This window comes from Acinonyx jubatus, chromosome A2 (genome assembly GCF_027475565.1).
Source record: "Acinonyx jubatus isolate Ajub_Pintada_27869175 chromosome A2, VMU_Ajub_asm_v1.0, whole genome shotgun sequence".
NCBI lineage: Eukaryota > Metazoa > Chordata > Mammalia > Carnivora > Felidae > Acinonyx > Acinonyx jubatus.
In genome coordinates this window covers 147,683,749-147,697,822 of record NC_069383.1, presented here as the reverse complement: position 1 = coordinate 147,697,822, position 14,074 = coordinate 147,683,749, and the positions used below count along the sequence as shown (strand labels likewise).

Genomic DNA, 14,074 nt, shown 5'->3' with positions numbered 1-14,074 from the left:
TTCTTCCTCTTTTTTTAAATATGTCATAAGTCTATGCAGATCTAGGGATTTGAAATGTAATAATTAAAACCAAATCATATGTATTTTTAAATTTGTGGATACTTGGAAAGTTTTGCTCTATTGTCCTAATTTAGTTCTCATTTAAAAAAAAAAACAACAACTGATTTAACAGTAAGTATTTTCTGGGCACCTATTATGTGCCAGGCACAATTTCTAGAGTCTGAGGATATAGCAGTGAACCGAACACAAAACTTCCTATCCTCAAAGAGCTTAACATTACATTCTTGTAGGCTTGGATGTGCATGCTGAGACAGACAAAACAAGGTAAAATTTAAAAATATATAGTGTATTAGAATAATGGTATGCTTTGGAGAAAAAGCAGAGAAGAAACATTGATTATTGAGGTGCTACAGTTTTGAATAATTTGAGAGAACCCCTGGAGGTGGTGGATGTGGTTTGGCCTATTATGCTGATAATCTGAAGGAAGAGTGATCCAAGTGGAGAAAACAGTATGGGAAAGGGGCCTGAAGCTGGTTGTGGTTCTGGTTGTGGTGCTGGTTCCCAGCAAGGGAAAGCAGCAGTGAGAAGCCCCATAAGAAGTGTGGAATGGAGTGTAGATGGGAAAAAAGCAGGGCTAAGGGGAGATTGCAGACACCAGAGATAATCATGGGAATTCTGGCTTGTATTGGAGTAGGGTAGGAGGAGGGATAACATGATCTGACTTAAGGTTAGAGGAACTCTGAATCTAAAGTTGTCAGATTTAGCAAATAAAAATACAGGACACCAAGTTAAATTTGAATTTCAGGTAAACAATCTTTTTTTTAGTACAAGTGTGTCCTGGGCAATATTTGGGAAGTTCAAATTTGAGCATCCTATATTTTATCTGGTAAACCTATAGAAGAAGGAACTTAAAGTGGACAGATTCTGAATATGTTTGAAGGAATCATAGTATTTGCTGACAGACTGGATGTGAGAAGAGAGTCAAAGAGGACTCTTAGATTTTGGCTTGAGCAACTAGAAAGATGGAGTTGCTGTTAACTGGAATAGGACGAGTGTAGGTGGAGAATGTTTTGGGGAAAAAAATGACAATCTTAGTTTTGGACATGTTGGTTTGTGGTGCATATTAGTCACCCAAGTAGAGATGTCAGGCCAGCACTTGAATATAGGAGTCTGAAGTTCAGGAGAGGGGTCTGGGCTGGAGGTAACAATGTTGGGTGTTGTCAGCTAATACAGGCATTTACCAATTCATATATCAATTTTTTGTGTGGAAAATTTCAAACATGTCAAGTAGAAATCATTGGATGAATGAATGCCAATGTACCCATCACCTAGCTTCAACAATTATCAACCCAGGGGTAGTCTGTACCCCTTTCCAGGTCCCCTAATCCATCTCTATTATTTTAAAGCAAAACAAAAGTTTTGGAGACTATTTTATTAATTTAAAATTTATGTATGTATAAAAGATAAGGACTCTGTTTTTATCATAACCACAATATCATTACCACACTTAAAGTAACAATTTATTGATATCATTAAGTACCTAGTCAATGTTTAAATTTTCTTAATTGCTTTCTTATAATTCAGTATCCAAACACATTGTATTTGGTTGGTGTGGCTCATAAATCTCTTCTAATTTATAGTCTCCCACATCTCTTTTTTTTCTTGCCTCTTATGCTTTAAAAGAATATGATCATTTAAACTGTAGAATTAACCCCTCTGGATTTTGCTGATTCCATTCCACTGGTTCTATTTAACCACTGTATTTTCTGTATACTGGTCCTTACATCTAGAAGGTTAATTAGATTAGGGATCAATATTTTTGGCAAGTATACTTACTTCTTTGGTAATGCTTGGCACCTCCTGTTGAACCTCATCAAGAGGCTCATACTAGGGCTGGTTTCTGTCTTTGTGAATAAAAGATCAACTGAAGGATTTAGGTGTTTTCAGCCTGATCTATTCATTATAAAGTTTCCTATTACCTTTCACCTCATGGTTTAAACAGCCATTTATGATCATTGTTTTCATTATTCATAATGAAACATTCATAATGTTTTCATTATTTTCATTGCACCTCCAAAATGGTAATAATCTAATTGTACCATTCATTCTGTGTTTATTAGCTGAAATACTTCTATAAAGAACATTCTCACATCTATATGTTGGTTACTTTGAAGTGCATCTTCCTAGAAAGGTAAGAGAAACGATTCTTTTGTCTACCCTACCAGCTTTCAAAATAAGGTGGTTGCATATCTTCCAAAGTGACTGATGAAGGTTTTAAAAACTATAAATTTAACAGAGGAAGCCCTTTAAGCTAGCTCTCCAGTAATCTTTGGCCCTGGTAGTCTTTGATAGCTTCCTTGTTCTCTGGGACTAGATATCTCAGACTCAAGTTGTACATTTTCTGCCCCAGAACTGGTTCCTTTTAGTGGTGAATGGCATTTCAAGACCAAAAGCTGGGTGCTAAGATTGTACATCAAGAATTACTAATAATTTTCTATTTATTTCAGACCTAGGATTATAGGGTTTTTGCTTAACCTTATTTTGTATTTCTATCTCTTTTCTCATACACTGAAAATTTTTATTCCCAATGACTACATTAATATATTATTGATTTGCTGTATTCTGATAGATGCTACATGTATATATGTATGTATATTACATGTATGTCTATATATATGTATATTATACATATATATGTATATATATATGTATATATATATATATATTTTACTAACTATGATTACTGAAAACAAATACACAGATTCCTTTACTGTTCATTTTGTCTTTAGGCTACACTTCACTAGAGATGTGGTATCAAATTATCATATTTAGAGGCACAGGAAATAGACCCTTCTTGTGGGGCTCAATAACCAACTTGTATGTTCCATTTTGCTCCTTTGTAGGAATTTCTTGGTTTTCCCCATTTTTTATTTAATTTTGTTTTGTAACTATGTGATTATATGTACTTATTCTAAAGTTGAAACTGTAAAAACTGCTACAGTTGGAGAAGTCTAGTTTTCATTTCTAGCCTCTCCACCCTATCTCTGCCCTCCAAGATAAACGTTTTTGTTGGTTTTCAGTTTATCTATTTTTCTTATCTCTCTCTTCCTCCTTGCTTTTCTTCTTTCCTTACTTAAAAAAAATAAGCACATTGCTATGTGTGTATATTTATTTATATTCATGTTCCCTTGACATTTTTGGATGAAATATTGCATACCACATACACTATTCTTCACCTTACCTTTTTTTTTTTCTTTGTGCTTAGCAATATTCTGGGAGGTCACTCCCAGAGTATATTGAAGTATATCTTATATACACAAGAATATTTATTACTTTTAACAGTTCCATAAAACTCCATTGTATGAATATACCATAGTTTGTTCAACTATTCACCAACTGATGGGTATTGAGTTGTTTATGGTCTTGCTATTACAAATGGTATTGTATTGAAGAGACATGTGTATATATAATTTTCTATTTCTGTCAAAGTATTATTGGCATAGATCCCAATCCTTAGAAGTAGGATTGCTGGATTAAACAGTAAATACATTTTTAAATGTTCTAGATAGTGCCAAATTCTCCTCCACAGAGGCCTTCCCAGCAGAAGTGCTTGAAAGTGCCTCATTCCTTCCAGCCTCAGTAACAGAGTACATTATTATACTTGCATTTTACCACCTTTATACAAAAGAAAACAGTCTCTATGATTAACAAATTTTTTAATGTTTATCTATTTTTGAGAGAGAGAGAGTGTGTGCAAGCGCGCAGGGGAGGAGCAGAGAAAGAGGGAGACACAGAATCTGAAGCAGGCTCTAGGCTCTGAGTTGTCAGCACAGAGCCTGACGTAGGGCTTGAACCCACAGACTGTGAGATCATGACCTGAGCTGAAGTTGCATCAGCTTTCCCTCTGGTTCTTTTATGATTTCATTTTTATATTATCTCTGATCCATTTGGATATTTTGTAGTGTATGGTGAAAGGACTAGATCCAATCTTAATCTTTTTTCATGTAGTTATTCAGTTATCCCCACTCTACTTTTTTTTTTAGGTTTCTTTATTTTGAGAGAGAGAAAAAAAGGCAGGGAGAGGGGGAGAGAGAATCCCAAGCAGGTTACTTGCTGTCAGTGCAGAGCCTGATGCAGGGCTGAATCCCACAAACTGAGATCATGACCTGAGCTGAAATCAGGAGTTGGATGCTTAATGAACTGAGCCACCCAGGTGCCCCTAAAGAATTTTTTTTTAATGTTTTAACGTTTATTCATTAAAAAAAATTTTTTTTAATGTTTATTTTTGATTGAGAGAGATAGTGCACAAGCAGGGAAGGGGCAGAGAGAGAAGGAGACACAGAATCTGAAGCAGGCTCCAGGCTCTGAGCTGTCAGCACAGAGCCTGACGTGGGGCTTGAACCCACAGACTGTGAGATCATGACCTGAGCTGAAGTTGGATGCTTAACCAGTTGAGCCACTGAGGCACCCCATAAAGTTTATTCATTTTTGATAGAGACAGAGTGTGAGCGGGGGAGGGGCAGAGAGAGACAGGGAGAGACAGATCTGAAGCAGGCTCCAGACTCTGAGCTGTCAGCACAAAGCCTGACTCGGGGCCCGATACCATGAACCATGAGATCATGACTTGATCTGAAGTCAGATGCTTAATCGACTGAGCCACCCAGGCACCCCCTAAAGATTTTATTTTTAAGTAATCTCTACACTCAGTGTGGGGGGTCAAACTCACAATCCTGAGATCAAGAGTCACACATTCCACTGACTGACCCAGCCAGGTGCCCCCAAAATACCTGTTTCTGACACATAGGTAATGGGAATTTTCACCAATTGAATGGGAATATAGTTGCTGAAATGTCTTCATCCATATATAACAGTCACCAGTAAAGTCATCTTTGGGGGGAAAGTTATACTTAACCTTTTAAATTAATATTCCTCTCTTTTCAATAGGGCTAGCCATAAGAAATGAATTCTAACGTCTGGAATATCAAAGAGATGCTCAGTATTCCCTCAGGTTCTGGGTAAGTTATATACTCTGATACTTAATGAAGGTCTTATAGTTGTATTGATTTCATTGAAAAAGGCTACCTTTCCTATTAGTTTATTAGTAATAGGGTGACTTCATACAGCTTTTTTCCCTTCTTTTCCCTTCACTGCTACACTCTCCCATATTTGCCTTTTTCCTTTTGCCTATTTTCTTTTCTTTTCTTTTTTTTAAAGTAGGCTTCACACCCATCATGGAGCCCAGTGCAGGGCTTGAACTCACAACCCGGAGATCAAGACCTGAGCTGAGATCCAGAGTCGGATGCTTAACCGACTGAGCCACCTAGGCGCCCCTCCGCCTATGTTCTGATGATAAAAGCAATGTCAATTTAGCTATTTGTGTTAATTGAGCAGTGGCTCTGTGTCCAGAACTAGGCCTCTGGAGTATGAGGCCTGTGAGAATTAGAAATGGCCTAACAATCTAGAAACTGACCTCAGTTGGAGTGATTTCTATTGAAACAGCAAGGATCAAATCAAGACAATGTTTAGATACGTATTCATTTGTGTGGTACCATTTGTAGGTACTGTGGAGTTAAGAGCTACTCCAGCTGTTGACAAGGCTCACTGAAATACTGCCCCTTCTACTACTCCACTGAGGTACTTATATTGGTGTCCATCAGCCATGCAGTGGACTTGCCATTGCTAACTTGGTGGATGTGCCCCAGAATTAGTATATATTTAAGGGATTTTTAATTGCTTTTGGTATGGTTTTATTATTAGTTTCTTTTCTTTCTAATACCTTCCTGAAGACAGTTATTAATTCAGCAAAAACCTAGAGCATTGTGCTTTTTATTTCTCAAAAAGAAAAAAAATGCTTTCAGTTGATACAGAGAAAATCTTTGTTAAATTCCAGATCCTGGCTTTAAGATGTAAATCCTACGTGGTTTCTGGAAGCTCACAGTTTTTTTTTTTTTTATCCAGCACAGCTAATTATTTTCTTTAACCTAAGAGGGGAGTCATAGAGAGCTATTTAAGCTATTTTGAGCAACGATTATGCAACCCATATTATAATATATGTGTGCAGCCCATTACCTTAGCTAATCTTAGAAAATGGTTCTATGAGTGAAAATAATTGCTCTTTCCTGTGCTGAATTATTAGAGTTTCTTTTTGTCTTGCATTAGTATATGTTGGCTTGGATTATGTACTTATATGCTATGTAATTACTTTAATTTAGCTTTATTAAAAGGAATGATTTGTGTTTGTGCATTTTAATAAAAAGCATGTTTTTTTAGGTTACACAACAGCATTAAGTAACCCAAGTTGTTATTGAGATGTTTCTTTTTTTTTAATGTTTATTTATTTACTTTGACAAGGAGAGAGAGCTCATGCAAATGTGCACAAGCAGGGTAGGGACAGAGAGAGAGAGAGGGAGAGAGAGAATCCCAAGCAGGCTCTGGGCTGCCAGCACAGAACCGGACTTGGGGCATGATTCTACAAACTGTGGGATTATGATCTGAGCCAAGATCATGAGTTGGCCGTTCAATTGACTGAGCCACCCAGGTACCCCCATATGTGAGGTTTAAATGTATATATCTATGGGAAGTAAGTTGGAAGTCCACAGCTGGAAGTACTTAGAGCAAGCAAGAATAAGACACTAAAGGTGTGAAAGGGAATACCACCTTGTTTCAAAAACAATTAAAAAAAAATTTTTTTTCAACGTTTTTTATTTATTTTTGGGACAGAGAGAGACAGAGCATGAACGGGGGAGGGGTAGAGAGAGAGGGAGACACAGAATCAGAAACAGGCTCCAGGCTCCGAGCCATCAGTCCAGAGCCTGACGCGGGGCTCGAACTCACGGACCGCGAGATCGTGACCTGGCTGAAGTCGGATGCTTAACCGACTGCGCCACCCAGGCGCCCCTCAAAAACAATTTTTAATGGATCCTCCTGTGCACAAATCTGAGTTGATCATATTCTTCAGTCTGGATGAGGCCTATTAGTCTGATGGACTGCCATAACAAAGTACCCTAAACTGGATGGTTTCAACAATAGAAATTTATTTCCTCAGTTCTGGAGATTGGAAGTCCTAGAACCGTATGCCAGGCAGATAATTTCTTATGAGGGCTCCCTTCCTGGTTTCCAGACAACTGTCTTCTCTCTGTGTCCTTACATGAAGGAGAAAGAGAGAGGTGTCTGAGTGGCTCAGTTAGTCAAGCATTCAACTCTTGGTTTCAGCTCAGGTCATGATCTCACAGTTTGTGGGTTCCACTCTGCATTGGGCTCTGCACTGTCAGTGGGATTGGGATTCTCTCTGCTCTTCCCCTGCTCTCTCTCTTTCTTTCTCTCAAAGAATAAATATATAAACTTAAAAAAAAAAAAAGGGGGTGCCTGGGTGGCTCAGTCAGTTAAGCGTCCAACTTCAGCTCAGGTCATGATTTCACACTCTGTGAGTTCGAGCCCCACGTTGGGCTCTGTGCTGACAGCTCAGAGCCTGGAGCCTGCTTCAGATTCTGTGTCTCCCCCTCTCTCTGCCTCTCCCCTGCTCATGCTCTCTCTCTGTCTCAAAAATAAATAAAAACATAAAATTAAAAAAAAAAAAGAGGGGTGCCTGGGTGGCTCAGTCAGTTAAGCATCCAACTTTGGCTCAGGTGATGATCTCACGGTTCATGGGTTCGAGTCCCACGTCAGGCTCTGCTGGCAGCTTGAAACCTGGAGCCTTCTTCATATTCTGTGTCTCCCCTAGCTTCCCCTTCCCTGCTTGTGCTCTGTCTCTGTCTCTCAAAAATAAATGAACATTAAAAGAAAAATTTTTTTTTAAAAGAGAGGGCAAACTCTGGCATCTCTTATTGTAAGGACCTTAATCTCATCATGAAGGCCTGCCCTTATGACCATGTCTAACCCTAATTACCGCCCAAAGACCCCATTTCCAAATACTATCACCTTAGGAATTAGAACTTCAACATAGTAATTTGGACACAAATATTCAGTCCATAACTAAGTTGTCCTGTGTTTTTTCTGTTATGATTCCCACTCTCCCTCTAATTCTGGTCCCTTCCTTCCCTGTAGGCATACTCTAAGAGAGTTAATGAGAGTTCTGTACACTTCTATACACTTAGTTACATACTTGTTTGGTGTGCTATGATGTATATTTAAAAGGTTATATAAATGATACGTGAGTTCATTCAATTTTTACTCTCTGTGCTCAAAATTACATTTTTGAGACTTATCCATGTGGCTATATGTAAATCTAGCTTATTACTTCAGACTAATGCATCAGTTACTTTATTCCCTTAGTGATTAACAAATTCAACTTTATTTAAAGTTTAATTATTTATTTATTTTGGGAGAGAGAGAGAGAATATCCCAAGCAGGCTGACACTATCAGCACGGAGCCCAACATGGGGCTTGAACTCACAAACTGTGAGATCATAACCCAAGCTGAAATCAAGCATCCAATACTTAACCGACTGAGTCACCCAGGCGCCCCAATAGATTCTACTTTTTGAAAGATAATGTTCTTTTAATCCCTAAAGATTTCAGGAACTTTGATCTCCAAAATGGTGTCATAGCCCACAGTGCTCTTGTACCACAAGTAATAGTGTCAGTCCTTAATGTTTGAATTTCTATCGGATTGTTCTTAAGTTTCTATAATCAAAATGTCTGACATTCAGAATTTCTTTGTGTTTCTTTGTGGGTAGTACTGGCAGTGTGCAGGGGATTAGATCAGAACAAACTAGTACTCTGCCCAGGATATTCTGAAATGAATAGTTGTGAATTATGATTTCATTTGTTCAGGATGTTTGTCTACTTGCTATACTTTTCTTTTCTTGCTTAATTTCAGGACCACTAATTCCTCTAGCTGGAATAATAATCAGACTGATCACTCCAGTCTCAGTGATTCCCAGTTCCTCTTTGGATCACAGTTCTGTCCAGAAAGTTCAGAGACGCTGTCAGCACCCTTGGACTCTGGTGTCTACTTGAGACACCCAAAACAGTCACAACAGAATTCTCTGGACGTGAGTCTCATTTCCACAGTTGCTCTGCATGCATTTCATAGTCATTATGGAGATAAGCTATAAAGACTTATTCTGTTGGATTGTTTTTTAGATTTATACATCTCTAAGGATTACTCTCCTAAATGGATTTGTGCTTGTTTGGTGATTCAGTACTCCGGTAGTCTTGGGATCAGATTTGGTAGTCTGAAATGGAAAAAAATATTAATTTGCAGTTTCTTCTATTACTAAGCAATATAGAATATTGCCAGTACCTTGATCCTCTTAGAGGGAGCCAAATATTGCATGATATTTAAAAAAAAAATTTTTTTTTAATGCTTATTTATTTTTTGAGAGAGAGACACACACACAGACAGGGGTGGGTGGGGTAGGGACTGAAAGAGACAGAGACACACAATCTGAAGCAAGCTGCAGGCTCTGAGCTGTCAGCACGGAGCCCGATGTGGGCCTCAAATTCACAAACTATGAGATCTTGACCTGAGCCGAAGTCAGATGCTTAACCAACTAAGCCACCCAGGTGCCCCTGCATGACATTTTCTAAGACATGCTATTGTTTGTGAAAATTTCATAAGAAAGAAGAGCTTTAGAAAAATAGGAATAAAGTAACATAAATTTTATTTTATATGGACGTTTTTTCCTAAGAAACTTTAGATGCTTTGTGGATTTTAGTCTACTATGCTACATTATTTCCTTGAAGAAGGACATGAGGATTCTGAGGACTTGGTTAGTGAATATGGGCCAGAATCAAGAATAGAGTCTCGTGAGTCCTCGATTTTCTGAGCCCAGCCTGTCTTCTTTAGTGGGTCAGAAATATTTTTACATATTTATTTATTTTGGTTTAAAACTAGATTTAACTTTATATACAGACTTAACCTGCATCAAACAGAGACTCCATGGATAAGATTAAGTCAGTGCTTTAAGATAGTAGAGTATGCTCTCAGATAAGTATTTCGATACAAAAATTGGTACCCAGTGATATGAAGGAGTATATGTACTCCCTGAATGTTTCAGAGTAAGTGTTGCCTCAAATGCAGGAAATGGCTCACCATATGCCAGCATGCCTACTGTCCAGTCCATGTGAAATTTATTATGTTTAGTTCAACAGTAATTGAGTTTAACCTATTAATGTGAAAACTTTAACATATCTCAGAGACATCATAAATAATTCAGTTATTGCCTTCAAATTTGTGCAACTGATTTTTTTTAAGTTATTCAAAGTTCATTTTGTGTGAGAGAGAGAGAGAGAAAGAGAGAGCAAGCAGAAGACGGGCAGAGAAAGGGGGGGAGGGAGAGAGAGAATCCCAAGCAGGCTCCACACTATCAGCACAGAGCCTGATGTGGGGCTCAGACTCACAAACCGTGAGATCATCACCTGAGCCGAAATCAAGAGCTGGATGCTTAACCGACTGAGCCACCCAGGCACCCCTGTGCAACTGATTTTAAGCCATCTTAGCTGATATTTTATTTTTATTTTTTTTTTTTAAAGTAGGCTCCACACCTGACATTGGGCTTGAATTCATGACCCCGAGAGTAAGAGTCACATGCTCTACTGACCGAGCCAGTCAGGCACTCCAATTAGCTGATATTTTAAATATCTCTGTGCTGGTAAGGCATGAACCTTATTAATAAAAAGAGTTTCTTTAATATGATTTTCTGATGAATATGGAATAAAAAGGAAATACTACATGCCATGTTGTTTTTTAATGTTATTGTTTACACTTAAATATGACTATATTATGTAGAAAATAGTGAATGCTATAAATATTTGCATGTATGAAATGCTATGATTTTTTTTTCATTTAACAGAGTGAACCAAGTATTTTCACAAAATACCAGACAAAACCCCAGCTATTTGGGGGAAATACAAATGATAGAGGCTTATTTCCTCTTCCTTTGTCAGTTGGAAAATCAAAGGGCCTCTTGGAACAATTTGAGGAGAAAAAGAAAAGGGCAAAAGACAAATGTGACAGGTATGCAAACCTTTCAAGTGGATGTGACAGCTCATCTTTTCTGAAGGAAACAGAAAATGGAATATTAATAGTCAAGTAATTCTATTTTAGCATATTAGCACTCTTGCCTTTATAGCTCAGCTAATAATTACTCTTTATTTGCTTAGTTGTCAATGTGACTTATGGCAGATTTGAATATGGCTGCCACAGTTCTGGCCCCCCTGAAAAGGACTTCTTAGAGAAATACAATATTCAAGTAATGATGTTTATTCTGCCTAAAATTCTGCCCTTTTATCTTTTCAGATCATCACAGTTGGGAAATCAGATAAAAGTTGTTTTATGGTTGGGCACCTGGGTGGTGTAGTCAGTTAAGCATCTGACTCTTGATTTTAGCTCAGACCATGATCTCACTGTTGGTGAGTTTGAGTCCTGCATCAGGCTCTGTGGCTGATGGCATGGAGCCTGCTTGGGATTCTGTCTTTCCTTCTCTCTGCCCCTCCTCTGCTTGTTCTCTCTCTCTCTCTCTCTCTCTCAAAATAAATAAATAAACAAAAAAAAATGTATTAAGGGGTGCCTGGGTGGCTCAGTCAGTTCAGCATCCAACTTCTGCTCACATCATGATCTTGTGGTTTGTGACTTCAAGCCCCATGTCAGGTTCTGCTGACAGCTCAGAGCCTACTTCAGATTCTGTGTCTCCCTCTCTCTCTGCCCCTACCCTCACTTGCAGTCTGTCTCACTCACTCTCAAAAATAAATAAACATTAAAAAATATATTTTTTTTAAAAAGTTGTTTTTGGGGGCGCCTGGGTGGCTCAATCGGTTAAGCGTCCGACTTCAGCTCAGGTCATGATCTCACGGTCTGTGGGTTCGAGCCCCACGTCGGGCTCTGTGCTGACAGCTCAGAGCCTGGAGCTTGCTTCGGATTCTGTGTCTCCCTCTCTCTCTGACCCTCCCCTGTTCATGCTCTCTCTCTCTCTCTGTCTCAAAAATAAATAAATGTTAAAAAAAAACATTTAAAAAGTTGTTTTTGGCACAAAAACAGACACTCAGATCAATGGAACAGAATAGAAAACCCAGAAATGGACCCACAAACATATGGCTAACTAATCTTTGACAAAGAGGAAAGAATATCCAATGGAATAAAAACAGTCTCTTCAGCAACTGGTGCTGGGAAAACTGGACAGTGACATGCAGAAAAATGAACCTGGACCACTTTCTTAACCATACATAAAAATAAACTGAAAATGGATGAAAGACCTAAATGTAAGACAGGAAGCCATCAAAATCCTTGAGGAGAAAACAGGCAAAATCTCTTTGACGTTGGCCGCAGCAACTTCTTACTTAACACTTCTCCGGAAGCAAGGGAAACAAAAGCACAAATGAACTACTGGGACCTCATCAAAATAAAAAGCTTCTGCACAGCAAAGGAAACAATCAGCAAAACTAAAAGGCAACCTACAGAATGGAAGAAGATATTTACAAATGATGTATCAGAAAGGGTTAATATCCAAAATCTATAAAGAACTTCTCAAATTCAACACCCAAAAAACAAATAATCCAGTGAAGAAATGGGCAAAAGACATGAATAGACACTTCTCCAAAGAAGACATCCAGATGGCCAACTGACACATGAAAAAATGTTCCACATCATTCATCATCAGGGAAATACAAATCAAAACCACAATGAGATACCACCTCACACCTGTCAGAATGGCTAACATTAACAACTCAGGCAACAACAGATGTTGGCAAGGATGCGGAGAAAGAGAATCTCTTTTGCACTGCTGGTGGGAATGCAAACCGGTGCAGCTACTCTGGAAAACAGTATGGAGGTTCCTCAAAAAATTAAAACTAGAACTACTCTACGACCCAGCAATTGCACTACTAGGTATTTATCCAAGGGATACAGGTATGCTGTTTCGAAGGGACACATGCACCCCAATGTTTATAGCAGCACTATCGACAATAGCCAAAATATGGAAAGAGCCCAAATATCCATCGATGGATGAATGGATAAAGAAGATGTACACACACACACACACACACACACACACACACACACACAAAATAGGGTATTACTTGGCAATCAAAAAGAATGAAATCTTGCCATTTACAACTATGTGGATGGAACTGGAGGGTATTATGCTAAGTGAAATTAGTCAGAGAAAGATAAATATATGACTTCACTCATATGAGGACTTTAAGATACAAAACAGATGAACATAAGGGAAGGGAAACAAAAATAATATAAAAACAGGGAGGGGGACAAAGCATAAGAGACTCTTGAATATGGAGAACAAACAGAGGGTTACTGGAGGGGTTGTGGGAGAGGGGATGGGCTAAATGGGTAAGGGCCATTAAGGAATCTACTCCTGAAATCGTTGTTGCACTATATGCTAACTAGCTAACTTGGGTATAAATTTAAAAAATAAATTAAATTAAAAAAAAAGTTGTTTCAGGGTCAAGAATGTAGCACATGAATTTTTTTCTCCTTTTTCTTTCTTTCTTTTTTTTTTTTTTTAATATGGAATGCTTCACGAATTTGCCTGTCCTCCTTGTTCAGGGACCATGCTAATCTCTGTATCATTTCAATTTTAGTATATGTACTGCTGAAGTGAGCACAGCCCATGAATTCTTTAAAAAGCTGTTGCAGGCTATTCAGGCTGATTTTCTCACTTTGAAATGTTGGTATTTTTTATTTTTATTATTTTTTTTTTAATTTTTTTTTTAACGTTTATTTATTTTTGAGGCAGAGAGAGACAGAGCATGAACAGGGGAGGGCAGAGAGAGAGGGAGACACAGAATCGGAAACAGGCTCCAGGCTCTGAGCTGTCAGCACAAAGCCTGATGCGGGGCTCAAACTCACGGACCGTGAGATCATGACCTGAGCCAAAGTCAGATGCTTAACCGATCAAGCCACCCAGGCACTCTGAAATGTTGGTATTTTTTAAAAGATTTTATTTTTAAGTAATCTCTATACCCAACATGGGGCTGTAACCCACAACCCTGAGATTGAGTCACATGCTCCACCAACTGAGCCAGCCAGGTGCCACAACATGTTGGTATTTTTTAAGATAGACCCTAAATTTTACATATAGTCTTAACTTAAGTTTTTTTTTTTTTAATGTTTATTTAT

At 38.2% G+C, this 14,074-nt stretch overlaps 1 protein-coding gene and 1 non-coding gene across 4 annotated transcripts in view; one reads left to right on the top strand and one right to left on the bottom strand.

Moving 5' to 3' along the window:
- The window catches only part of IHO1 (interactor of HORMAD1 1), a 46,318-nt gene that overhangs the window by 1,482 nt on the left and 30,762 nt on the right, over positions 1-14,074 (top strand). For 2 of the 3 annotated variants that reach the window (XR_008297151.1, XM_027038707.2), the window contains exons 2-5: positions 2,121-2,191; positions 4,945-5,015; positions 8,819-8,993; positions 10,797-10,960. Coding sequence is in view for 1 of the 3 variants with exons in the window: in XM_027038707.2 (XP_026894508.1) it covers positions 4,960-5,015; positions 8,819-8,993; positions 10,797-10,960 (395 nt within the window). In the remaining 2 variants the exon portion in view is untranslated. Of the gene's footprint in view, positions 1-57; positions 325-2,120; positions 2,192-4,944; positions 5,016-8,818; positions 8,994-10,796; positions 10,961-14,074 lie in introns of those variants that run through there. The other variant, XR_008297152.1, reaches the window with a different exon arrangement.
- Positions 13,457-13,560, bottom strand: LOC113593611 (U6 spliceosomal RNA). Its single transcript, XR_003413891.1, has one exon. It is a non-coding gene; the product is annotated as a U6 spliceosomal RNA (small nuclear RNA).